The sequence below is a fragment of the Tachypleus tridentatus genome, chromosome 6, assembly GCF_004210375.1.
Source record: "Tachypleus tridentatus isolate NWPU-2018 chromosome 6, ASM421037v1, whole genome shotgun sequence".
In the NCBI taxonomy this organism is placed as follows: domain Eukaryota; kingdom Metazoa; phylum Arthropoda; class Merostomata; order Xiphosura; family Limulidae; genus Tachypleus; species Tachypleus tridentatus.
This window is the reverse complement of record NC_134830.1, coordinates 124,418,156-124,446,065: the sequence shown is the minus strand read 5'-3', so window position 1 is coordinate 124,446,065 and position 27,910 is coordinate 124,418,156. Positions and strand designations below refer to the sequence as shown.

Here is a 27,910-nt window from a genome sequence, read left to right as displayed (position 1 = left end):
AACCTATCAGTCCAGTTAAAGATACGTATACAACTCTAAAAAGATGTACGGATTATTCGTTTTCTCATGTAAACCTACCATAATAGTTAGACACATATTCAACTGTGAACAGATGTACAGTTTCATTTGTTTATTTATGTAAACTTACCAGTACAGTTAAAGACATATATAGAACTGTGAAAAAATATAGTTTTATTTGTTTCCTTATGTAAACCTACCAACAGAGTTAGAAACACATATACAAACGTCAAAAGCTATACAGTTTTATTCGTTTACTTATGTTAACCTACCAGTATAGTAAAAGGCAAATATACTACTGTGAAAAGATGTACAGATTTATTCGTTTACTCATGTAAACCTACCAATATAGTTAGACACATATTCTACTGTGAAAAGATGTACATTTTTATTTGTTTATTTATGTAAACCTACCAGTACAGTTAGAGATACATATACAACTGTGAAAAACAATACAGTTTTATTTGTTTACTTATGTAAACCTGCCAGTATAGTAAAAGGCAAACATAACACTATGAAAAGATGTACAGTTTTATTTGTTTACTTATGTAAACCTACCAGTATAGTTAGACTCATATTCAACTGTGAAAAGATGTACGATTTCATTTGTTTATTTATGTAAATCTACCAGAAGAATTAAAGACACGTATACAACTGTGAAAAACAATAAAGTTTTATTCATTCACTTACGTAAATCTACCAGTACAGTTAAAGACATATATACAACCGTGAAAAGATGTAAAGTTTTATTCGTTTATTCATGTAAGTTTACAAGTATAATTAAATACACGTATACAACTGTCAAAAGCTATACACCTTTATTTGTTTTCGTATGTAAACCTACCAGTATTGTTAAAGACACGTAAGCAACTCTGGAATGATATACATTTTTATTTGTTTACTTATGTAAACCTTTCAGTACAGTTAAAGACACATATGCAACTGTGAAAAAATATACAGTTTTATTCATTTATTTATGCAAACCTACCAGTATAGTTAAAGACACGTATACAAGTGTGAGAATATGTACAGTTTTATTTGTTTACTTATGTAAACCTGCCAGTATAGTAAAAGGAAAATATACAACTGTGAAAAAAATATACAGTTTTATTTGTTTACTTATGTAAACGTTTCAGTACAGTTAAAGACACATATACAAGTGTGAAAAGATGTACAGATTTATTCGTTTACTCATGTAAGCCTAACAGTATCGTTAAAGACACGTATACTACAGTGAAAAGACATACAGTTTTATTTGTTTACTTTTGTAAACTTACCAGTACAGTTAAAGACATATATACAACCGTGAAAAGATGTAAAGTTTTATTCGTTTATTCATGTAAGTTTACAAGTATAATTAAATACACGTATACTACTGTGAACAGCTATACACCTTTATTTGTTTTCGTATGTAAACCTACCAGTATTGTTAGACACGTAAGCAACTCTGGAATGATATACATTTTTATTTGTTTACTTATGTAAACGTTTCAGTACAGTTAAAGACACATATACAAGTGTGAAAAGATGTACAGATTTATTCGTTTACTCATGTAAGCCTAACAGTATCGTTAAAGACACGTATACTACAGTGAAAAGACATACAGTTTTATTTGTTTACTTTTGTAAACTTACCAGTAGAGTTAAAGTCATATATACAACCGTGAAAAATTGTACAGTTTTATTTGTTTACTTATGTAAACCTACCAGTACAGTTAAAGACATATATACAACCGTGAAAAGATGTAAAGTTTTATTCGTTTATTCATGTAAGTTTACAAGTATAATTAAATACACGTATACAACTGTCAAAAGCTATACACCTTTATTTGTTTTCGTATGTAAACCTACCAGTATTGTTAAAGACACATAAGCAACTCTGGAATGATATACATTTTTATTTGTTTACTTATGTAAACCTTTCAGTACAGTTAAAGACACATATGCAACTGTGAAAAAATATACAGTTTTATTCATTTATTTATGCAAGCCTACCAGTATAGTTAAAGACACGTATACAAGTGTGAGAATATGTACAGTTTTATTTGTTTACTTATGTAAACCTGCCAGTATAGTAAAAGGAAAATATACAACTGTGAAAAAAATATACAGTTTTATTTGTTTACTTATGTAAACGTTTCAGTACAGTTAAAGACACATATACAAGTGTGAAAAGATGTACAGATTTATTCGTTTACTCATGTAAGCCTAACAGTATCGTTAAAGACACGTATACTACAGTGAAAAGACATACAGTTTTATTTCTTTACTTTTGTAAACTTACCAGTAGAGTTAAAGTCATATATACAACCGTGAAAAATTGTACAGTTTTATTTGTTTACTTATGTAAAACTACCAGTACAGTTAAAGACATATATACAACCGTGAAAAGATGTAAAGTTTTATTCGTTTATTCATGTAAGTTTACAAGTATAATTAAATACACGTATACTACTGTGAACAGCTATACACCTTTATTTGTTTTCGTATGTAAACCTACCAGTATTGTTAGACACGTAAGCAACTCTGGAATGATATACATTTTATTTGTTTACTTATGTAAACGTTTCAGTACAGTTAAAGACACATATACAAGTGTGAGAAGATGTACAGATTTATTCGTTTACTCATGTAAGCCTAACAGTATCGTTAAAGACACGTATACTACAGTGAAAAGATGTACATTTTTATTTGTTTATTTATGTAAACCTACCAGTACAGTTAGGGATACATATACAACTGCGAAAAACAATACAGTTTTATTTGTTTACTTATGTAAACCTACCAGTACAGTTAAAGACATATATACTACTGTAAAGAAATATACAGTTTTATTTGTTCACTCATGTAAACATAACAGAACAGTTAAAGACATATATACAACCGTGAAAAGATGTACAGTTTTATTTGTTTACTTATGTAAACCTAGCAGTATACTTAAACACACATACACAACTGAGAAAAAAATATACAGTTTGATTTGTTTATTTATGTAAACTACCAGTACAGTTAAAAACATATATACAACTGAGAAAAGTATACAGTTTTATTTGTTTACTTATGTAAACCTTTCGGTACAGTTAAAGACATATATACTACTGTAGAGAGATGCACAGTTTTATTTCTTTACTTATGTAAACCTATCAGTCCAGTTATAGATACTACTGTAGAGATGCACAGTTTTATTTCTTTACTTATGTAAACCTATCAGTCCAGTTATAGATACGTATACAACTCTAAAAAGATGTACGGATTTATTCGTTTTCTCATGTAAACCTACCATAATTGTTAGACACATATTCAACTGTGAACAGATGTACAGTTTCATTTGTTTATTTATGTAAACCTACCAGTACAGTTAAAGACACATATACAACTGTGAAAAAATATAGTTTTATTTGTTTCCTTATGTAAACCTACCAACAGAGTTAGAAACACATATACAACCGTCAAAAGCTATACAGTTTTATTCGTTTACTTATGTTATCCTACCAGTACAGTTAAAGACACAGAAACAACTGTGAAAAGATGTATAGTTTTATTTGTTTACTTATGTAAACCTGCCAGTATAGTAAAAGGCAAATATACAACTATGAAAAGATGTACTCATTTATTCGTTTACTCATGTAAACCTACCAATATAGTTAGACACATATTCTACTGTGAAAAGATGTACATTTTTATTTGTTTATTTATGTAAACCTACCAGTACAGTTAGAGATACATATACAATTGTGAAAAACAATACAGTTTTATTTGTTTACTTATGTAAACCTGCCAGTATAGTAAAAGGCAAACATAACACTATGAAAAGATGTACAGTTTTATTTGTTTACTTATGTAAACCTACCAGTATAGTTAAAGACATATATACAACCGTGAAAAGATGTAAAGTTTTATTCGTTTACTCATGTAAACCTACCAATATAGTTAGACACATATTCTACTGTGAAAAGATGTACGATTTCATTTGTTTATTTATGTAAATCTACCAGAACAATTAAAGACACGTATACAACTGTGAAAAACAATAAAGTTTTATTCGTTCACTTATGTAAACCTACCAGTACAGTTAAAGACATATATACAACCGTGAAAAGATGTAAAGTTTTATTCGTTTATTCATGTAAGTTTACAAGTATAATTAAATACACGTATACTACTGTCAAAAGCTATACACCTTTATTTGTTTTCGTATGTAAACCTACCAGTATTGTTAAAGACACGTAAGCAACTTTGGAATGATATACATTTTTATTTGTTTACTTATGTAAACCTTTCAGTACAGTTAAAGACACATATGCAACTGTGAAAAAATATACAGTTTTATTCGTTTATTTATGCAAGCCTACCAGTATAGCTAAAGACACGTATACAAGTGTGAGAATATGTACAGTTTTATTTGTTTACTTATGTAAACCTGCCAGTATAGTAAAAGGAAAATATACAACTGTGAGAAAATATACAGTTTTATTTGTTTACTTATGTAAACGTTTCAGTACAGTTAAATATACGTATACAACTGTGAAAAGATGTACAGATTTATTCGTTTACTCATGTAAGCCTAAGAGTATAGTAAAAGGAAAAGATACAACTGCGAAAAAATATACAGTTTTATTTGTTTAATTATGTGAAACTTTCGGTACAGTTAAAGACACGTATACAACTGTGAAAAGATGTACAGTTTTATTTGTTTACTTATGTAAACCTACCAGTATAGTTAGACTCATATTCAACTGTGAAAAGATGTACGATTTCATTTGTTTATTTATGTAAATCTACCAGAACAATTAAAGACACGTATACAACTGTGAAAAACAATAAAGTTTTATTCGTTCACTTATGTAAACCTAACAGTACAGTTAAAGACACGTATACAACTGTGAAAAAATATAGTTTTATTTGTTTACTTATCTAAACCTACCAGTACAAATAAAGACACATATACAACTGAAAAATATGTACAGTTTTATTTGTTTACAGATCTAAACCTACCAGTATCGTTAAAGACACGTATACTACAGTAAAAAGACATACAGTTTTATTTGTTTACTTTTGTAAACCTACCAGTACAGTCAAAGACACATTTACAACTGTGAAAAGATCTACAGTTTTATTTCTTTACTTATGTAAACCTGCCAGTACAGTAAAAGGCAAATATACAACTGTGAAGAGATAGACAATTTTATTTGTTTACATATGTAAACCTTTCAGTGTAGTTAGACACATATTCAACATTGAAAAGATGCACAGTTTCATTTGTTTATTCATGTAAACCTACCAGTACAGTTAAAGAAACATATACAACTGTGAAAAACAATACAGTTTTATTTGATTACTTATGTAAACCTACCAGTACAGTTAAAGACATATATACTACTGTAGAAAGATGTACAGTTTTATTTCTTTACTTATGTAAACCTACCAGTCGAGTTAAATATACGTATACAACTGTGAAATGATGTACAGATTTATTCGTTTACTCATGTAAGCCTAACAGTATAGTAAAATGAAAAGATACAACTGCGAAAAAATATACAGTTTTATTTGTTTAATTATGTGAAACTTTCAGTACAGTTAAAGACACGTATACACTTGTGAAAAGATGTACAGTTTTATTTATTTACTTATGTAAACCTACCAGTATAGTTAGACTCATATTCAACTGAAAAATATGTACAGTTTTATTTGTTTACAGATCTAAACCTACCAGTATTGGTAAAGACACGTATACTACAGTAAAAAGACATAGTGTTTTATTTGTTTACTTATGTAAACCTTTCGGTACAGTTAAAGATATATATACTACTGTGGAGAGATTCACAGTTTTATTTCTTTACTTATGTAAACCTATCAGTCCAGTTAAAGATACGTATACAACTCTAAAAAGATGTACGGATTTATTCCTTTTCTCATGTAAACCTACCATAATAGTTAGACACATATTCAACTGTGAACAGATGTACAGTTTCATTTGTTTATTTATGTAAACTTACCAGTACAGTTAAAGACATATATAGAACTGTGAAGAAATGTACAGTTTTATTTGTTTCCAGATCTAAACCTATTAGTCCAGTTAAAGATACGTATACAACTCTAAAATGATGTACGGATTTATTTGTTTCCTTATGTAAACCTACCAATAGAGTTAGAAACACATATACAACTGTCAAAAGCTATACAGTTTTATTCGTTTACTTATGTTAACCTACCAGTACAGTTAAAGACACAGAAACAACTGTGAAAAGATGTATAGTTTTATTTGTTTACTTATGTAAACCTTTCAGTCCAGTTAAAGATATGTAGACAAGTGTGAAAAGATGTACAGATGTATTCGTTTACTCATATAAGCCTAACAGTATCGTTAAAGACACGTATACAGCTGTGAAAAACAATACAGTTTTATTTGTTTACTTATGTAAACCTACCAGTACAGTTAAAGACACAGAAACAACTGTGAAAAAATATACAGTTTTATTTGTTTACTTATGTAAACGTTTCAGTACAGTTAAAGACACATATACAAGTGTGAAAAGATGTACAGATTTATTCGTTTACTCATGTAAGCCTAACAGTATCGTTAAAGACACGTATACTACAGTGAAAAGACATACAGTTTTATTTGTTTACTTTTGTAAACCTACCAGTAGAGTTAAAGTCATATATACAACCGTGAAAAGATGTACAGTTTTATTCGTTTATTCATGTAAGTTTACCAGTATATTTAAAGACACAGATACAACTGTGAAAAGATGGACAGTTTTAATTGTTTACTTATGTAAACCTACCAGTACAGTAAAAGACACATATACAACGAAGAAAAAATATAGTTTTCTTTGTTTACTTATGTAAACCTCCCAGTGTAGCTAAAGACACGTAAACAAGTACGAAAATATATAGTTTTTCTTTGTTTACTTATGTAAACCTAACAGTGTAGGTAAAGACATGTGTACTACTGTGAAAAGACATACAGTTTTCTTTGTTTACTTATGTAAACCTACCAGTATTGTTAAAGACACATAAGCAACTCTGGAATGATATACATTTTTATTTGTTTACTTATGTAAACCTTTCAGTACAGTTAAAGACACATATGCAACTGTGAAAAAATATACAGTTTTATTCATTTATTTATGCAAGCCTACCAGTATAGTTAAAGACACGTATACAAGTGTGAGAATATGTACAGTTTTATTTGTTTACTTATGTAAACCTGCCAGTATAGTAAAAGGAAAATATACAACTGTGAAAAAAATATACAGTTTTATTTGTTTACTTATGTAAACGTTTCAGTACAGTTAAAGACACATATACAAGTGTGAAAAGATGTACAGATTTATTCGTTTACTCATGTAAGCCTAACAGTATCGTTAAAGACACGTATACTACAGTGAAAAGACATACAGTTTTATTTGTTTACTTTTGTAAACTTACCAGTAGAGTTAAAGTCATATATACAACCGTGAAAAATTGTACAGTTTTATTTGTTTACTTATGTAAACCTACCAGTACAGTTAAAGACATATATACAACCGTGAAAAGATGTAAAGTTTTATTCGTTTATTCATGTAAGTTTACAAGTATAATTAAATACACGTATACTACTGTGAACAGCTATACACCTTTATTTGTTTTCGTATGTAAACCTACCAGTATTGTTAGACACGTAAGCAACTCTGGAATGATATACATTTTTATTTGTTTACTTATGTAAACGTTTCAGTACAGTTAAAGACACATATACAAGTGTGAGAAGATGTACAGATTTATTCGTTTACTCATGTAAGCCTAACAGTATCGTTAAAGACACGTATACTACAGTGAAAAGATGTACATTTTTATTTGTTTATTTATGTAAACCTACCAGTACAGTTAGGGATACATATACAACTGCGAAAAACAATACAGTTTTATTTGTTTACTTATGTAAACCTACCAGTACAGTTAAAGACATATATACTACTGTAAAGAAATATACAGTTTTATTTGTTCACTCATGTAAACATAACAGTACAGTTAAAGACATATATACAACCGTGAAAAGATGTACAGTTTTATTTGTTTACTTATGTAAACCTAGCAGTATACTTAAACACACATACACAACTGAGAAAAAAATATACAGTTTGATTTGTTTATTTATGTAAACTACCAGTACAGTTAAAAACATATATACAACTGAGAAAAAGTATACAGTTTTATTTGTTTACTTATGTAAACCTTTCGGTACAGTTAAAGACATATATACTACTGTAGAGAGATGCACAGTTTTATTTCTTTACTTATGTAAACCTATCAGTCCAGTTATAGATACTACTGTAGAGAGATGCACAGTTTTATTTCTTTACTTATGTAAACCTATCAGTCCAGTTATAGATACGTATACAACTCTAAAAAGATGTACGGATTTATTCGTTTTCTCATGTAAACCTACCATAATTGTTAGACACATATTCAACTGTGAACAGATGTACAGTTTCATTTGTTTATTTATGTAAACCTACCAGTACAGTTAAAGACACATATACAACTGTGAAAAAATATAGTTTTATTTGTTTCCTTATGTAAACCTACCAACAGAGTTAGAAACACATATACAACCGTCAAAAGCTATACAGTTTTATTCGTTTACTTATGTTATCCTACCAGTACAGTTAAAGACACAGAAACAACTGTGAAAAGATGTATAGTTTTATTTGTTTACTTATGTAAACCTGCCAGTATAGTAAAAGGCAAATATACAACTATGAAAAGATGTACAGATTTATTCGTTTACTCATGTAAACCTACCAATATAGTTAGACACATATTCTACTGTGAAAAGATGTACATTTTTATTTGTTTATTTATGTAAACCTACCAGTACAGTTAGAGATACATATACAATTGTGAAAAACAATACAGTTTTATTTGTTTACTTATGTAAACCTGCCAGTATAGTAAAAGGCAAACATAACACTATGAAAAGATGTACAGTTTTATTTGTTTACTTATGTAAACCTACCAGTATAGTTAGACTCATATTCAACTGTGAAAAGATGTACGATTTCATTTGTTTATTTATGTAAATCTACCAGAACAATTAAAGACACGTATACAACTGTGAAAAACAATAAAGTTTTATTCGTTCACTTATGTAAACCTACCAGTACAGTTAAAGACATATATACAACCGTGAAAAGATGTAAAGTTTTATTCGTTTATTCATGTAAGTTTACAAGTATAATTAAATACACGTATACTACTGTCAAAAGCTATACACCTTTATTTGTTTTCGTATGTAAACCTACCAGTATTGTTAAAGACACGTAAGCAACTTTGGAATGATATACAGTTTTATTTGTTTACTTATGTAAACCTTTCAGTACAGTTAAAGACACATATGCAACTGTGAAAAAATATACAGTTTTATTCGTTTATTTATGCAAGCCTACCAGTATAGCTAAAGACACGTATACAAGTGTGAGAATATGTACAGTTTTATTTGTTTACTTATGTAAACCTGCCAGTATAGTAAAAGGAAAATATACAACTGTGAGAAAATATACAGTTTTATTTGTTTACTTATGTAAACGTTTCAGTACAGTTAAAGACACATATACAAGTGTGAAAAGATGTACAGATTTATTCGTTTACTCATGTAAGCCTAACAGTATCGTTAAAGACACGCATACTACAGTGAAAAGACATACAGTTTTATTTGTTTACTTTTGTAAACTTACCAGTAGAGTTAAAGTCATATATACAACCGTGAAAAGATGTACAGTTTTATTTGTTTACTTATGTAAACCTACCAGTACAGTTAAAGACATATATACAACAGTGAAAAGATGTAAAGTTTTATTCGTTTATTCATGTAAGTTTACAAGTATAATTAAATACACGTATACTACTGTCAAAAGCTATACATACACCTTTATTTGTTTTCGTATGTAAACCTACCAGTATTGTTAAAGACACGTAAGCAACACTGGAATGATATACATTTTTATTTGTTTACTTATGTAAACCTTTCAGTACAGTTAAAGACACATATGCAACTGTGAAAAAATTTACAGTTTTATTCGTTTATTTATGCAAGCCTATTAGTATAGTTAAGTACACGTATACAAGTGTGAGAATATGTACAGTTTTATTTGTTTACTTATGTAAACCTGCCAGTATAGTAAAAGGAAAATATACAACTGTCAAAAAATATACAGTTTTATTTGTTTACTTATGTAAACGTTTCAGTACAGTTAAAGACACATATACAACCGTGAAAAGATGTACAGATTTATTTGTTTACTTATGTAAACCTACCAGAACAGTGAAACACACATATACAACTGAGAAAAAATATACATTTTGATTTGTTTTCTTATGTAAACCTAGCAGTATATTTAAAGACACAGATACAACTGTGAAAAGATGGACAGTTTTATTTGTTTACTTATGTAAACCTCCCAGTGTAGCTAAAGACACGTAAACAAGTAATGAAAATATATAGTTTTCTTTGTTTACTTATGTAAACCTAACAGTGTAGGTAAAGACATGCATACTACTGTGAAAAGACATACAGTTTTATTTGTTTACTTATGTAATTCCACCAGTACAGTCAAAGCCACATATACAACTGTGTAAAGCTGTACAGTTTTCTTTGTTTACTTATGTAAACCTGCCAGTATAGCTAAAGATATGTAAACAACTACGAAAAGATGTAATTTTATATGTTTACTTATGTAAATTTTCCAGTATAGTTAAAAGCAACATATACAACTGTGAAAAGATATACAGTTTTATTTCTTTAGCTAATGTAAACCTACAAGTACAGTTAAAGACACATATACAAGTGTGAAAAGATGTACAGTTTTATTTGTTTATTTATTTAAATTTACCAGTATAGTAAAACGCAAATATACAATTGTGAAAAGATAAACAGTTTTATTTCTTTACTTTTGTAAACCTACCAGTACAGTTAAAAACACAAATACAACTGTGAAAAAATACAGTTTTATTTGTTTCCTGATGTAAACCTACCAGTACAGATAGAAACACATATATAACTGTCAAAAGCTATACAGCTTTATTTGTTTTCGTATGTAAACCTACCAGTACAGTTAAAGACACATATTCAACTGTGAAATAATGTACAGTTTTATTTGTTTACTTACGTAAACCTACCAATACAGTTAATGACACATTTACAACTGTGAAAAGAGATACAGTTTTATTTGTTTACTGATGTAAACCTGCCAGTATAGTAAAAGGCAAACATACAACTATGAAAAGTTATACAGTTTTATTTGTGTACTTATTTAAACCTTTCAGTACAGTTAAAGACACATATGCAACTGTGAAAAAATATACAGTTTTATTCGTTTATTTATGCAGGCCTACCAGTGTAGTTAAAGACTCATATACAATTGTGAGAATATGTACAGTTTTATTTGTTTACTTATGTAAATCTACCAGTACATTTAAAGATACGTATACTACCGTGGAGAGATGTACAGTTTTATTTCTTTACTTATGTAAACCTGCCAGTATAGTAAAAGGCAAACATACAACTATGAAAAGATGTACAGATTTATTCGTTTACTCATGTAAGCCTAACAGTATCGTTAAAGACACGTATACTACAGTGAAAAGACATACAGTTTTATTTGTTTACTTTTGTAAACTTACCAGTAGAGTTAAAGTCATATATACAACCCTGAAAAATTGTACAGTTTTATTTGTTTACTTATGTAAACCTACCAGTACAGTTAAAGACATATATACAACCGTGAAAAGATGTAAAGTTTTATTCGTTTATTCATGTAAGTTTACAAGTATAATTAAATACACGTATACTACTGTGAACAGCTATACACCTTTATTTGTTTTCGTATGTAAACCTACCAGTATTGTTAGACACGTAAGCAACTCTGGAATGATATACATTTTTATTTGTTTACTTATGTAAACGTTTGAGTACAGTTAAAGACACATATACAAGTGTGAAAAGATGTACAGATTTATTCGTTTACTCATGTAAGCCTAACAGTATCGTTAAAGACACGTATACTACAGTGAAAAGATGTACATTTTTATTTGTTTATTTATGTAAACCTACCAGTACAGTTAGGGATACATATACAACTGCGAAAAACAATACAGTTTTATTTGTTTACTTATGTAAACCTACCAGTACAGTTAAAGACATATATACTACTGTAAAGAAATATACAGTTTTATTTGTTCACTCATGAAAACATAACAGTACAGTTAAAGACATATATACAACCGTGAAAAGATGTACAGTTTTATTTGTTTACTTATGTAAACCTAGCAGTATACTTAAACACACATACACAACTGAGAAAAAAATATACAGTTTGATTTGTTTATTTATGTAAACTACCAGTACAGTTAAAAACATATATACAACTGAGAAAAGTATACAGTTTTATTTGTTTACTTATGTAAACCTTTCGGTACAGTTAAAGACATATATACTACTGTAGAGAGATGCACAGTTTTATTTCTTTACTTATGTAAACCTATCAGTCCAGTTATAGATACTACTGTAGAGAGATGCACAGTTTTATTTCTTTACTTATGTAAACCTATCAGTCCAGTTATAGATACGTATACAACTCTAAAAAGATGTACGGATTTATTCGTTTTCTCATGTAAACCTACCATAATTGTTAGACACATATTCAACTGTGAACAGATGTACAGTTTCATTTGTTTATTTATGTAAACCTACCAGTACAGTTAAAGACACATATACAACTGTGAAAAAATATAGTTTTATTTGTTTCCTTATGTAAACCTACCAACAGAGTTAGAAACACATATACAACCGTCAAAAGCTATACAGTTTTATTCGTTTACTTATGTTATCCTACCAGTACAGTTAAAGACACAGAAACAACTGTGAAAAGATGTATAGTTTTATTTGTTTACTTATGTAAACCTGCCAGTATAGTAAAGGCAAATATACAACTATGAAAAGATGTACAGATTTATTCGTTTACTCATGTAAACCTACCAATATAGTTAGACACATATTCTACTGTGAAAAGATGTACATTTTTATTTGTTTATTTATGTAAACCTACCAGTACAGTTAGAGATACATATACAACTGTGAAAAACAATACAGTTTTATTTGTTTACTTATGTAAACCTGCCAGTATAGTAAAAGGCAAACATAACACTATGAAAAGATGTACAGTTTTATTTGTTTACTTATGTAAACCTACCAGTATAGTTAGACTCATATTCAACTGTGAAAAGATGTACGATTTCATTTGTTTATTTATGTAAATCTACCAGAACAATTAAAGACACGTATACAACTGTGAAAAACAATAAAGTTTTATTCGTTCACTTATGTAAACCTACCAGTACAGTTAAAGACATATATACAACCGTGAAAAGATGTAAAGTTTTATTCGTTTATTCATGTAAGTTTACAAGTATAATTAAATACACGTATACTACTGTCAAAAGCTATACACCTTTATTTGTTTTCGTATGTAAACCTACCAGTATTGTTAAAGACACGTAAGCAACTTTGGAATGATATACATTTTTATTTGTTTACTTATGTAAACCTTTCAGTACAGTTAAAGACACATATGCAACTGTGAAAAAATATACAGTTTTATTCGTTTATTTATGCAAGCCTACCAGTATAGCTAAAGACACGTATACAAGTGTGAGAATATGTACAGATTTATTCGTTTACTCATGTAAGCCTAACAGTATCGTTAAAGACACGCATACTACAGTGAAAAGACATACAGTTTTATTTGTTTACTTTTCTAAACTTACCAGTAGAGTTAAAGTCATATATACAACCGTGAAAAGATGTACAGTTTTATTTGTTTACTTATGTAAACCTACCAGTACAGTTAAAGACATATATACAACAGTGAAAAGATGTAAAGTTTTATTCGTTTATTCATGTAAGTTTACAAGTATAATTAAATACACGTATACTACTGTCAAAAGCTATACATACACCTTTATTTGTTTTCGTATGTAAACCTACCAGTATTGTTAAAGACACGTAAGCAACTCTGGAATGATATACATTTTTATTTCTTTACTTATGTAAACCTTTCAGTACAGTTAAAGACACATATGCAACTGTGAAAAAATTTACAGTTTTATTCGTTTATTTATGCAAGCCTATTAGTATAGTTAAGTACACGTATACAAGTGTGAGAATATGTACAGTTTTATTTGTTTACTTATGTAAACCTGCCAGTATAGTAAAAGGAAAATATACAACTGTCAAAAAATATACAGTTTTATTTGTTTACTTATGTAAACGTTTCAGTACAGTTAAAGACACATATACAACCGTGAAAAGATGTACAGATTTATTCGTTTATTCATGTAAGTTTGCCAGTATAATTAAATACACGTATACTACTGTGAAAAGATGGACAGTTTTATTTGTTTACTTATGTAAACCTACCAGAACAGTGAAACACACATATACAACTGAGAAAAAATATACATTTTGATTTGTTTTCTTATGTAAACCTAGCAGTATATTTAAAGACACAGATACAACTGTGAAAAGATGGACAGTTTTATTTGTTTACTTATGTAAACCTCCCAGTGTAGCTAAAGACACGTAAACAAGTACGAAAATATATAGTTTTTCTTTGTTTACTTATGTAAACCTAACAGTGTAGGTAAAGACATGCATACTACTGTGAAAAGACATACAGTTTTATTTGTTTACTTATGTAATTCCACCAGTACAGTCAAAGCCACATATACAACTGTGTAAAGCTGTACAGTTTTCTTTGTTTACTTATGTAAACCTGCCAGTATAGCTAAAGATATGTAAACAACTACGAAAAGATGTAATTTTATATGTTTACTTATGTAAATTTTCCAGTATAGTTAAAAGCAACATATACAACTGTGAAAAGATATACAGTTTTATTTCTTTAGCTAATGTAAACCTACAAGTACAGTTAAAGACACATATACAAGTGTGAAAAGATGTACAGTTTTATTTGTTTATTTATTTAAATTTACCAGTATAGTAAAACGCAAATATACAATTGTGAAAAGATAAACAGTTTTATTTCTTTACTTTTGTAAACCTACCAGTACAGTTAAAAACACAAATACAACTGTGAAAAAATACAGTTTTATTTGTTTCCTGATGTAAACCTACCAGTACAGATAGAAACACGTATATAACTGTCAAAAGCTATACAGCTTTATTTGTTTCCGTATGTAAACCTACCAGTACAGTTAAAGACACATATTCAACTGTGAAATAATGTACAGTTTTATTTGTTTACTTACGTAAACCTACCAATACAGTTAATGACACATTTACAACTGTGAAAAGAGATACAGTTTTATTTGTTTACTGATGTAAACCTGCCAGTATAGTAAAAGGCAAACATACAACTATGAAAAGTTATACAGTTTTATTTGTTTACTTATTTAAACCTTTCAGTACAGTTAAAGACACATATGCAACTGTGAAAAAATATACAGTTTTATTCGTTTATTTATGCAAGCCTACCAGTGTAGTTAAAGACTCATATACAATTGTGAGAATATGTACAGTTTTATTTGTTTACTTATGTAAATCTACCAGTACATTTAAAGATACGTATACTACCGTGGAGAGATGTACAGTTTTATTTCTTTACTTATGTAAACCTATCAGTCCAGTTAAAGATACATATACAACTGTGAAAAGATGTACAGTTTTATTTGTTTACTTATGTAAATTTACCAGTATAGTAAAAGGCAAATATACAACTGTGAAAAGATAAACAGTTTTATTCGTTTACTCATGTAAGACTAACAGTATTGTTAAAGACACGTATACTACTGTGAAAAGATATACAGTTTTATTTCTTTACTTGTGTAAACCTAGCAGTATATTTAAAGGCACAGATACAACTGTGAAAAGATGGCCAGTTTTATTTGTCTACTTACGTAAACCTACCAGAACAGTTAAATACACATATATAACTGTGAAAAAATACCGTTTTACTGGTTTACTTGTGTAAACCTACAACTACAGTTAAAGACACATATACAACTGTGAAAAGATGTACAGATTTATTCGTTTATTCATGTAAGCCTACCAGTATAATTAAATACACGTATACTACTGTGAAAAGATATACAGTTCTAATTGTTTACTTATGTAAACTTAGCAGTATATTTGAAGACACAGATACAACTGTGAAAAGATGGACAGTTTTATTTGTTTATTTATGTAAACCTACCAGAACAGTTAAACACACATATACAACTGTGAAAAGATGTGCAGTTTTATTTGTTTACGTATGTAAACCTTCCAGTGTAGTAAAAGGCAAATATACAACGAAGAAAAATTATAGTTTTATTTGGTTACTGATGTAAACCTGCCAATACAGTTAAAGACACATATTTATGTAAACCTCCCAGTGTAGCTAAAGACACGGAAACAAGTATGAAAAGATATAGTTTTTATTTGTTTACTTGTGTAAATTTTCCAGTATAGTTAAAGACACATATACAGCTGTGAAAAGATACGCTCTTGTAGTTGTTCACTTATGTAAACATGCCTGTTGAAACACACCCTTCTTGTCCTAGTTTGCAGTTTTTCGGATTCCACAGTACGTTGCTTAAGGTTGCTTACCACTAAGACTGACACTGTACAGTTCCTCCTGTAACATGAATGGAATCATTTGTTTTCTTTATATAAAAGTGATTCGTCAGTTTCCTATTTCACTGTGCTTGAAAATAACTCTCTTAGGACGAATGTTTAACAGTTTTCACTTGTATGTTGAAGAGTTTGGCAGTTTAATATGTATATATAAGACGGGTGGTATGAATAGAGAAAATTTTATGTGAAGGAGCGAAGAACCTGAACCTGACGATGATTGAAGAAGGTCGAAACGTTGTTCCTTCCTCTACATACAATTTTCTCTATCCTTACCAGCCGTTTTTACATATATATTTTTCTCTGCAAGTGGGTTTTCTCGTCATCATGGATTATTATCACAGTTTGATAATTTGTTTCCTCTACAAGGAGATAACTCTTAAACAGGATGAAAATATCTTGGATATATTTTGAATATTTATATGTTACTGTTTTATTTCTGAAAGTTGGCTTACCATTTTATTAAGGAATTCGGAATGAGAAAATTTTCTTACAGAGAATATAACGAAGTAGCTTGAATGAAGATAATTCTTTCGCAATAGTTTTGTAGTTTTCTCTTGAAGCATAAATTAGGGAAGGCTAGAGCAGATATCTCTCATTTAGCTTTCGTGAAATTTACAACAAACAATTTCTTACTGACGCTGGCATATTGCGAAAAAAACTTTCATAAATTCCCATCATGCATTGCTTGTAAACAATCAAATGATCTATTCGTCTTTCATTTTACATACAGTTGTATGTACGAATATTTTGATAAATTTGGGTATTATTAAGAGATAATTGGTAATTTGATATTTTCTACAGCAAAAATAAAGTCACTTTATAAAAAAGCAAAGAGCTTGACATGGCTAGGTGGTTAAGGTACTCGACTCGTAATCTGAGGGTCGTGGGTTCAAATATCCGTCACACCAAAATTGCTCGCTCTTTCAGCCGTAGTGAAGTTATAATGTGAGAGTCAATCCCACTATTCGTTGGTAGAAGAGTAGCCCACGAGTTGGCGGTGGGTGGTGATGAGTAGTTGCCTTCCCTCTAGTCTTACACTCCAAAATTAGGGACGGCTAGCGCAGATAGCCCTCGAAGCTTTGCGCAAATTCAAAACAAACCAAACAAAGAACAATATTCGTGCTGAAGAGAAACACGAAGTAAAATAGTATTCTCAAGACGGCTGGTGTTGGTATTAAACTTTATTTAAAATAAAGTACAGAATAACGTTTCCGCCTTCTTGGGTGTCATCTTCAGGTCGAAACGTTTTTTCTGTACTTTATCCTAATTAAAGTTTTAATACCCATTGCAGCTGTCTTGAGAATAGAAAGAATAATATTCTTTAGGAGTAATCTAAACGACCTCGATAAACGTAACTCCACCAGATACAGTTTTCAGTCTAAAGCTGGTTATATACCCTCGACCCCATGCAGGCTCTGTTTTTCTGAGAGGGTACACGTATATATAGCGCAGACTCAGTATTCTAATGCATTTATTACAAACGTTAGATACCACTTCAGATGTCTATGAAAAGTGGAATGATTGGGACTTCAGAAGGAAATGAAACCGATGTTGTCATCGTAGGAGCCGGACTGAGTGGTTCGTAATTATGTGTTTATTTTAGTTATATTTTCACTTCAGTTCTGACACTATAAAATTATAATGTGACTGCACACAAAATGATTTATGTTCTGCGTACTATAAAATTTTTTTGTTTTCACATTCATAACCAAATGTTAAGTAACGACAGTGATATTTCCAAACGTTTTTGTTATGATATATAAGGAATAGAAAAACTGTTCATATTAACAGAGGGAAACAATTACAAGATTATTTTCATATACTAAAAACTGCAAATGTTTGTTTAAAAATAAAGTTGTTTTTTTTTTAAACACGAACTTTAATTGACTTTCTTTCTTTATTCGATTGGAGCAGTCAGATCTGTGAGAGGCTTAGAGAACAGTTTACTTTATATGACAGATGATTAATTGTAATTCAATACTAAAGGAAGGCCTAACCCCATGATTGGTGTTATATAACTCATACTTTTATAGTTATAATTAGACTGAAATTATTTGCTTAGTTTCCTCGGTGGAGAAGTGAAATACCATCACACGTGATACTGTGTCACCCAACCTTTTAACTCGCCGCGTGTAAATTAGAACAGGGTGGAAGTTGTAAAGTTGAACACTATCAAGAAAAAACTTTCGCCACTGATTTACTATTAGAAGTTACAAAAAGTGTGTAATGATATTTGTCGACAAAATTTTAATCACCATTTTATACAACTCTAATAATAATTTGATATTAGTGTAACTGAATTGAGGTATAAATATATAGCAAGTACATTGGTAGAGTCCGAGAGTCGCGGGTTCGAATCCCCGTCACACCAAACATGCTCACCCTTTCAGCCGTGGGGGCATTATAAAGTGATGGTCAATCCCACTATTCGTTGGTAAAAGAATAGCCCAAGAGTTGGCGTAGGGTGGTGATGACTAGCTGCCTTTCCTCTAGTCTTACGCTGCAAAATTAGGGACAGCTAGCGCAGATAGCCTTCGAGTAGCTTTGCGCGAAATTCAAAACAAAACAAACCATTAGCAGAGTATCAAACAATAATATACAAAAATTACAAGTAGTAATCAAGAAGCTACGATATCGCTGTTCTTTTCAGTTAGACCACCAGGTGGCCAGGGCGCTCGATCGTAATCTGAAGGTCGCGGAATGGTCTTATATAAATGTTCCTGTATATTTATTTTGTCTGGAAGTTCCTGTCGTTTCTTTCAGGAAAAAATAAAGCTTTGTATTCACACTAACGTAAACGTTAAATTTATATGAGGTAGAAGTTGTCTTTGCAATAGCAATGTCAAATCTGTAAGTTCATGCCGGAAATGGACAAAGTTTTCGATATAGACGCCCCAGTGGCACAGTGGCATATCTGTGGACTTACAACGCTATAATTCGAATTTCGATACCCATCGTGGGCAGGGCTCATCGCTCATTGTGTTGCTTTGTGCTTCAAACAAACAAACCGATAAAGACAACTAAAAGCAATTAAAAATCGTTAAACTTATAACATGCTCTACAAAAATTTCCAACGTGTGAGTCCAACCAAAAAACAACAACATGCGGGAACGTTTTATAAACCACAATTTAACAAACAAAGAACTTTCGGTCACAAAACACTAACATCCTGGACATTCTATTGAAGACATTAAACTGATGGGTATAGAGACAAATTTTACATCTATCAGAAACATAGAAATGAAAGAAGCTGACTGGATAGCACTATTAAATAGTGTGACGCTTTCTGGCTAATAAGAAGTTGGAGTGGATTAAAAGGTAAGCCTGGCCGGCTCCAATTTGCTTTCGTTTGGTGTACGATATTCATTTGAATAGACCCTCCATCCTTTTTACCTCACCAGAAATTTAGACTTAAGTCCGTTCATGAACAAGATATCTTGTCGACACTAGATCGAGCAGAATAACACTATTAAAACTATATAAACTCCTTATAACTTTCACTCAAAAGGTCTTATTTATGAATACTGCAAACATTTTGTTTAAATATACAGTCACTGCCTTGGCCCATCGGACCTGACTCATAACGATTAGTACTCGTTACAGTTTACGTACTAGTAACTTCTAATATATTAAGTGTATCTTCACAAAATTTAGTAGACTTTTAGTAAACATTACAAGGCTTTTTCACATGACAATTCAGATTTGTTAATGAAATACTTTTATTAATATTTGTTTATGAAATTGTCGACTCTTTTTAACTAGTACGAGAGCAAAGTGATATTTATTTTGAAATTAAAAATGTCTCAAAAATATCATATTTCACTTACATAACCACTAGAATACCTTAAATGAAAATGTAACTTTTTCAGTAAACTTTTTTTTTTCTGTTATTACGTTTATTACTTGAATCTTCAGTCTGTAGAAAACTCATCAAATATAATGAAAAGAAAAATTGTAAAATTAGAAATAATGCCCCTTAGACATGTGTCCAGACTAAGCAAAATGTTTTTAATTTGGGAATTATGGGAAATGCCATAAAATAGTTCCTTGTAGTTCCTATGACATTTTTGTGTATATAATCAGCATAGGTAAAATTCAAGTTCTATAGAATAGGTAGCGGTAAAACATTTCTTAATTGTTAAAATTACTTTATGTGGGATTGCTCAACTTTAATGAGACTTATTCAGTCAAGATTATGTTTGTAATATACAAGGTGTTAACTCAGTGTTTATAAATTAATTTCTTGTTTATCAATTTTTCAGGGCTCTCAGCAGCAAAACTTCTTACAGAAAAAGGGTTAAATGTGGTTGTATTGGAAGCACGTGATCGTGTGGGTGGCCGAACTTTTACCGTCAGAGTAGGGCCTTTTATTTGTCTCTTATTTACAAATAAAATGAATTAAATTTTGATTTGTACTGTGTAAATCGTTTACTATAAGATCATCCAGATAACTAATCTAAAAAGTGATGAAAAATGATAACCAATGACATTTTGAAATGTGAATGTGGTACATTTTCAAGCTACTCTTTAAAAGCATAGCTGATGCCATTTGTTATAAATAATTATGAAATTTCATCACAAACTACGTGCATTCCATAATATTGAGAAGTGTTATCCACAATATTATTTTAAAATGCTAACTTATAAAGGGAGAATAGATTTTAAACATAGAAACAAGATAGGAAGTGAACATTTGATCCCCACCAGAAAACAACAAAACAAACATATCACAACATGGAGTCAAAATAGGTATTTATAACATGAGAAAATAGTATTTATGTCAATATCTATGTATACTAGCTTTATAATGTTTTAAGTTCTAAAGTCGTGTATATAGTTTTGAGGCAGCTGGCAGGATTTTCTCTTAGCGAAATTTTGTACAATGTACAAGGTATGAAACGTGTTAATTAATATTTATAAATTGATTGTGTATTATTAATATACCTTTTCTCTCTCTATTTTTGATGGAGGTTGGTCTTGACACCTTCTATCACCATCTTCCACTGTGTCGACTCTGGACTCTGATGGACCATCTCTGCTACATAATTTATCTGAAACTAAATAGTTTCTAAATAAAATATGCAGCTACACAATTTCCGCCTCACTTTCGCTTAGTATCGCCATAATTTTCATAATTTCTTGGTCACCCTTGTAGTCGGCTTTAAAGATGGTTACTGCATAAGTAGTATCTATAAAATTCGCAACCGAGGAGTGTTGGGTATAATTCGTCACCAACAGCAATCACGTGACTTATGATCCAATTCTCGAAACTGAGTTTTTCAAACTGTGGTTTAAGTATTTCTACTGTAAGAGACAGGCTAGACGTTTGTGTAAGGTTTTATGCAGCTGTGTTTAATGTGACCGAAAAACGAGCGCGTTGTACAAGAAAAATAAAATAAAAAAGGTCCTATCAGCAGTGTCGTATTCTAAAGGGCAGGGACCCTATACATATATAAATAACATCAATCCAATTCCAAAAATAGTAATTAATCGCTATGATAGATATATTAGGCCTACCATATAAACATTACATCCAACGCCTGCACGCATGTATGTACGAATGCATGAGGCTCCATATACACCATACTTTTGAGAATCAACAGTTACATAGCCGGTTTTTTGATAGGTTGCCAAATAAACTTAGTACTCTACATAATGTGCAATGATGCGTTTAGATTATTGACCAAGTTTTATTACAATACTCACAGCCATTGCTGCTGTAGACTGGAGGAACAGTATTAAACTAGAGGGTTTTTTGATAAAGTGCATATATTCACTATGAAGCGTCAATCATATAAAGCTTTTAAAGAAGACGAAATACTGTCTGTCGTTATCGACGAGAAATAACATTCTTCATATGTTTATCAGGTTTCATCAAAATACGGTTATTTTTTACCAAATTATAGAGCAACATGATGTGAAAAATCGGTCTTCATGTTAATAGATAAGAATTTTTATTTTCGTTACTTTGATTCTGCATAACTAATCGCTTCTAAGTTGAGTTATAGTTCAAATGTACACCGACGTTTGTCCAAACTTATTCAGGCGTTGTGGAGAAATCCATATAACATACACAAACGTGGTGAGAACATAATCTCCGTCACTTCAGGTGTCGGAGGAATGATAAAAAGTAATTGGGCCCCATACATTTATTTCTCTTGTGGGTAATTCTTTGTTTTGTCAACCCTCTGCCACCTGCAGCAACGCTAAACTTATGCCACTGTTTGGATGTATTTATATATCTACATGCAATTACTGAGTATTTTTTCGTAGGGCAAACTCGTTGGAGAATTAAATAACAGAGTAAAGAAATATTTAAAATCATCATCCCACGTTTTCAAGCAGATAAGTAAAACTTCTCGTGTCTTTTCTAAAAAAGACGTATTTCTTCATAACTGAGAGTCAAATATATTTGTTTGTTTTGGAATTTCGCACAAAGCTACTCGAGGGCTATCTGTGCTAGCCATCCCTAATTTAGCACTGTAAGACTAGAGGGAAGGCTGCTAGTCATCACCACCCACCTCAGATTACGAGTCGCGCGCCTTACGCGCTTGGCCATGCCGGGCCGACTCAAATATAAATAAAATAATCCACATTTATTCAAATAAGCCTATTATTACGCATGTGTAATTGCATCATGTGATTTTCGTCTGCTTGAGAAGTAGTAGGGTAGGCCAAGCGAATGGTAATAAAACGTTGTTTTTAACATTAATTATGTTTTTAAATACTCCAGTGTTTTTAGTATTAACAGTATTATTGGTATCAAACATTTAAACACCTTATCACCAGTGTACCTCGTGTATTATTACTAATAATATTGACATCATTTACAGTGAAATTTGGAAAATATTCATCTGGTAATACTCAACATCGAGTTCAAAATGACAAGGATGGGAATTACTCCATTTTCATTATTTTCATAAAGTACGTTCTGATCTTTACTTTATAAAATCATTGAACTGTATATGCCGTTATAACTTCGTTGTAAGTAACAATACTGTAAAACTGGAACCTGTAAGCTACTGAATGTAAATAATGTCTTTATAACAGTTTGTGATAGTTATCATATTTGGATATTTACTGTTAAAATCATCCTTTTTAATTTTCTTTCTGCTATTACCAAGAATGATATTGTAGAATGGGTTGACTTGGGAGGCGCCTATGTTGGTCCAACCCAAAACCACATTCTTCGACTGGCTAAAGAATTGGGAGTTCAGACCTATAAAGTGTTTTCTGACCTGAAAAGCATACAGTACAGCAAAGTAAGTAAATTTATTCATATATCTGATTGTGGTATATTTACGGTTAGGGCTTTTTTATATGTATTTTGCACAAGGTACTCTCAAAAGAATTTTAAAACATTATTGTTTTTTTACAGATGGCACTATTTTACGTATCAAAACATTCCTTTTTTAAAAAAAATGGACAATTAGATATGTATTGTATTTTAGCCAAAGAGTTTTTAACAGTTAGTGTTATCTTTGATTAAAAACTTCTTGAAAGTTTTAAATTACGAAGTTTATATTTTGAGAAAGTATATGAGATACGCTATAATTTCAGTATTGTCTCACTGGTACTCACATGAAGCTATTTTAATTTTCATATGCCCTCTAAGCACTACTAAAATACTTCCTTACCAGTTACTCCAGTTGACAGTGAGATTTAGATCTTTGTAAACATGGGAGAGTCAGGTTTGCCTGGACATATTTCTCCCCCTACATTTGTTAATTTATAGTAGAATGTTATTTTAATTATAATATGACAAGGATCAGAGATCACGCCAGTGGTCATGTGCAGGTATGGTAATCAAGAAAATATTTGATGTGTGTGTGTTTTCTTATAGCAAAGCCACATTGGTATATCTGCTGAGCCCACCGATGGGAATCGAACCGCTGATTTTAACATTGTAAATCCGAAGGCATACCACTGTACTAGCATGGGGCAAAATATTTGATAAGAGGAACACACTTTCTCATTGTTTGGTATTTCTTACGTCACACCCACCGTGAACAGTTCCAATTTTATTTTACATATTTGTCATTAGCAGTGGTGCAGTGCTAAATAAAGAAGTGTTTTGTTTTTTTTAATTTCGCTCATAGGGTCATGTGCGCTATCCGTCCCTAATTTATTAGCATAAGACTAGAGGGAAGGCAGCTAGTCATCACCACCCACCACCAACTCTTAGGCTACTTTTTTACCAACGAATAGTGGGATTGACCATAACATTATAACGCCCCCACGGCTGAAAGAGCAAGTGCGACCGGGATTCGAACCTGTGACCCTTGGCTTATGAGTGAAACGCCTTAACCCACTTGGCCATGCAGAGCCATAAAGAAATGAGGGAACATGTTTTGAAAGTCTTACTATGGTTAAAATTTATTTCGTCACTAATACATAAAAACGCATATTTCAGAAATAGTATCTGCAAATTGTTATGACAATTGAAATACACATTTGAAAATGTTACGATAAAGAAATAATTTTTCTCTCACCTTGAACTTTTGAATTCCTGGATAGCTTATTAACAGAACTTCCAAGCTTGGTCCATAGTGAGTTCCTTGGAGTTGGCTACTTTTGTTTGTGTATTAGTTACTAAAAGATGTTACCTAAAATATTGGCCTGGCATGACCAGGTGGTTAGGCACTCAACTAGCTTGACTGGTTGGAGGTTTGTTGCTGCTATTAAAGGAGTTGGGGCACTTTTCCAGACTGCAAATTGTGATGCAAAACCTAATTTTAGGTCTGACAGTGGCATATTACTCACATACATGATAAAAAATATCGGGATAACTACACCTCTTTGTGGGACTCCTGCCTCGAGTGAAAAGGACCCTGAGTAAGCCCCATTCACATCTACTTTGCACATTCTGTTTTCCAGAAAGTTGGACAGCCAGCGAATAATTCCCTGGGGTAAAGTTATTTCATGTGATCTGTGACGCAAACCATTATGCCACACTGTGTCAAAAGCTTTCTCAATGTCGAGAAAGCAAGCTACAGTGCATTCATTTTTATTGAAACTGTCTGTAATTGATTCTGTTAGTCTAATCACGTGGTCTGTAGTTTGTGTGTATTTTCGAAATCCGTTTTGAATTTCGGGTAATTTTGAGTTTACTTCTAAGTATATGCAAAGACGATTACTAATTATTCTTTCTAAAATTTTGCCGATACAACTGGTTAAGCTAATTGAGCGGTAGTTGTTTGGTTTATTCGTTAGCTTTCCTTCTTTCTGGAACATTGATATTATTGCTTCCTTCCAAGAAACGGGGATATATCCAGCGGGTAATGATAGGTTAAATAAGGCTGTTAGGTTCTCATATAATCTTTAAGTGCCGTGTTTTAGGAGGATAGCTTGGATATCATTTTCTTCAGGAGCTTTGTTTTTTGTGTTTTTGATAGCTGTTTCTACTTCCGTTACTGTGATATCTTTCATTAATTGATGAGTGCTCCAGTCTGTTGTTTTCTCTGATTGTGATAATGGGAATATAGGTGTGTATACGTTTTTGTTGTAATCAGTGAAGTTATTGACTGTATTATAAAAGTATCTCTTCATGTCTGGTTCATGATGTGTTTTGAACGTGTTTTTTAGGTGTTTTATAAAGATCTCAGCTTTTTCTATGTTAGTGTACGCTGTTTCTCAATCTAGTTCGAGTGGTGGGTATTTTGTGTTCGTTGTTCCTGTATTCGTAAATCTTTTTAAGTGTGTCCAGAATTGTTTTGGATCTGTTTTGTTATTTAGTTCTGAACAGAAGGTGTCCCAGTTATCTTGTTTTTATTGTCGGATTAGATGTCTTATCTTATTCCTTATAGTGTTTGTCTGAGTTTTTAGTGTGGGGTTGCGATTTCGTATGTACTGTCTTGGTAACTTTCTGCTGTCTTTTATTAAGTGTATTATATCTTGATGTGGTTGCCACGAGCTAGTTGTTGTGAAGTGTTTTTGTTTCGGTATAGAGCTGTTGGCTACATGTACGAGACACTCGGAGATTATATGACTATACGCCTCTATATCGGAAGCGTCCGCAGCAATAAGGAGTACTTCAGGTGGTAAGGTCTGATGATTTAAGATTGTTTGAAAAATTGGCCAATTAGCTTTTTTATAATTCAGTTTATCTTTAACTTTAATTTTGTTTAAGTGGGGGGTGAGATTGAAGATACATCAAACTGGGAGGTGGTCACTGTCCAAATCGTGACCAACATGAAAGTTTACAAATTTACGACTCATATTATACGAACACAGGCATAGGTTCAGTATTTCACTGGTGCCGTGTGCGTACGAGATATGTGTCGGTGTTGCATCGTTTAATAATATCAAATTAGTTTCAGCTAGAAATTGATAAAGTATTTTGCCATTTTCGTTTTTACTTCGACAGTTGAATGCTGTATGTTTACTATTTAAATCTCCTGTAATGATTATATTGGGATTTTTATTATATATTGAATGCAAACGATTTGCATCTAATACTCTACCAGGCGAGCAATAAATCCCCCGCCACAGTGACGTCAGTATTATTATGCGTTTTTATGTTGATAACTAAGGGTTCGTTAGGGGAAGGTAGGTTAAGTTCCTGAACTATACGTTCAGTTCTGTACAATAATAAAATTCCTCGGCTGGGATCTCTAGTATCCTTCCTGTCGTGTCTGATGATGGAGTCTCCTTTTATTTTGAGTCTATGGTAGGTATAGAGGGCAGTTTCACTAATTACAATAATATCCGGTTTCAAGGAGTTTGTTATATCTTCAATCTCATGTTTCTTGGAAGCAATAGCACCCTGGATATTGATGTGAAGTACCGTGAATTTATCCATGTTTAGTGGAGTTTATGATGGAGGTTAAAATTTGCGGTAGGAATTGTTGGATGTTTTTCATAATGATTTTAATAATTATGTCTGTGAGACTGTTGGTATTATTTGGATTAGTATATTCTGCCATAATTTCAGAGGTGGAAGTAATGGCATTTGTTAATGCGTTTTCAGTATTCGTTGGCGTGGTTTGATCTTTGTCTTGAGTTAGTGTGGGTGAATCTTCATTACTTGGTGATGGTTTTTCCTGCCTGAGTGATGATTTCTTGACCACTGCAGCATAAGAGTTTGTGTTTTCTGGTGCTGGAGTGGTAGGTAGGTGTAATGGTTCGTTGATTTTGTGTGGTGGTGGATTGTTCGTGTTTGGATTTTTAATTTCATATAATAGATCTGTATTTAAGGCATCCTTTATAGTTTGC

The 27,910-nt window shown here is 31.2% G+C and overlaps 1 protein-coding gene and 1 long non-coding RNA gene across 3 annotated transcripts in view; one reads left to right on the top strand and one right to left on the bottom strand.

Moving 5' to 3' along the window:
- The window catches only part of LOC143253563 (amine oxidase [flavin-containing]-like), a 68,205-nt gene that overhangs the window by 10,989 nt on the left and 29,306 nt on the right, over positions 1 to 27,910 (top strand). Inside the window, exons 2-4 of one of the 2 annotated variants that reach the window (XM_076507628.1) lie at positions 18,184 to 18,274; positions 20,959 to 21,053; positions 23,821 to 23,958. In XM_076507628.1, the coding sequence (XP_076363743.1) occupies positions 18,184 to 18,274; positions 20,959 to 21,053; positions 23,821 to 23,958 (324 nt within the window). Of the gene's footprint in view, positions 1 to 18,183; positions 18,275 to 20,958; positions 21,054 to 23,820; positions 23,959 to 27,303; positions 27,366 to 27,910 lie in introns of those variants that run through there. The other variant, XM_076507629.1, reaches the window with a different exon arrangement.
- Positions 16,482 to 22,044, bottom strand: LOC143253564 (uncharacterized). The gene is made up of 2 exons (XR_013029699.1): positions 21,641 to 22,044; positions 16,482 to 16,697 (listed from the first exon to the last, which is right to left on the bottom strand). It is a non-coding gene; the product is annotated as an uncharacterized LOC143253564 (long non-coding RNA).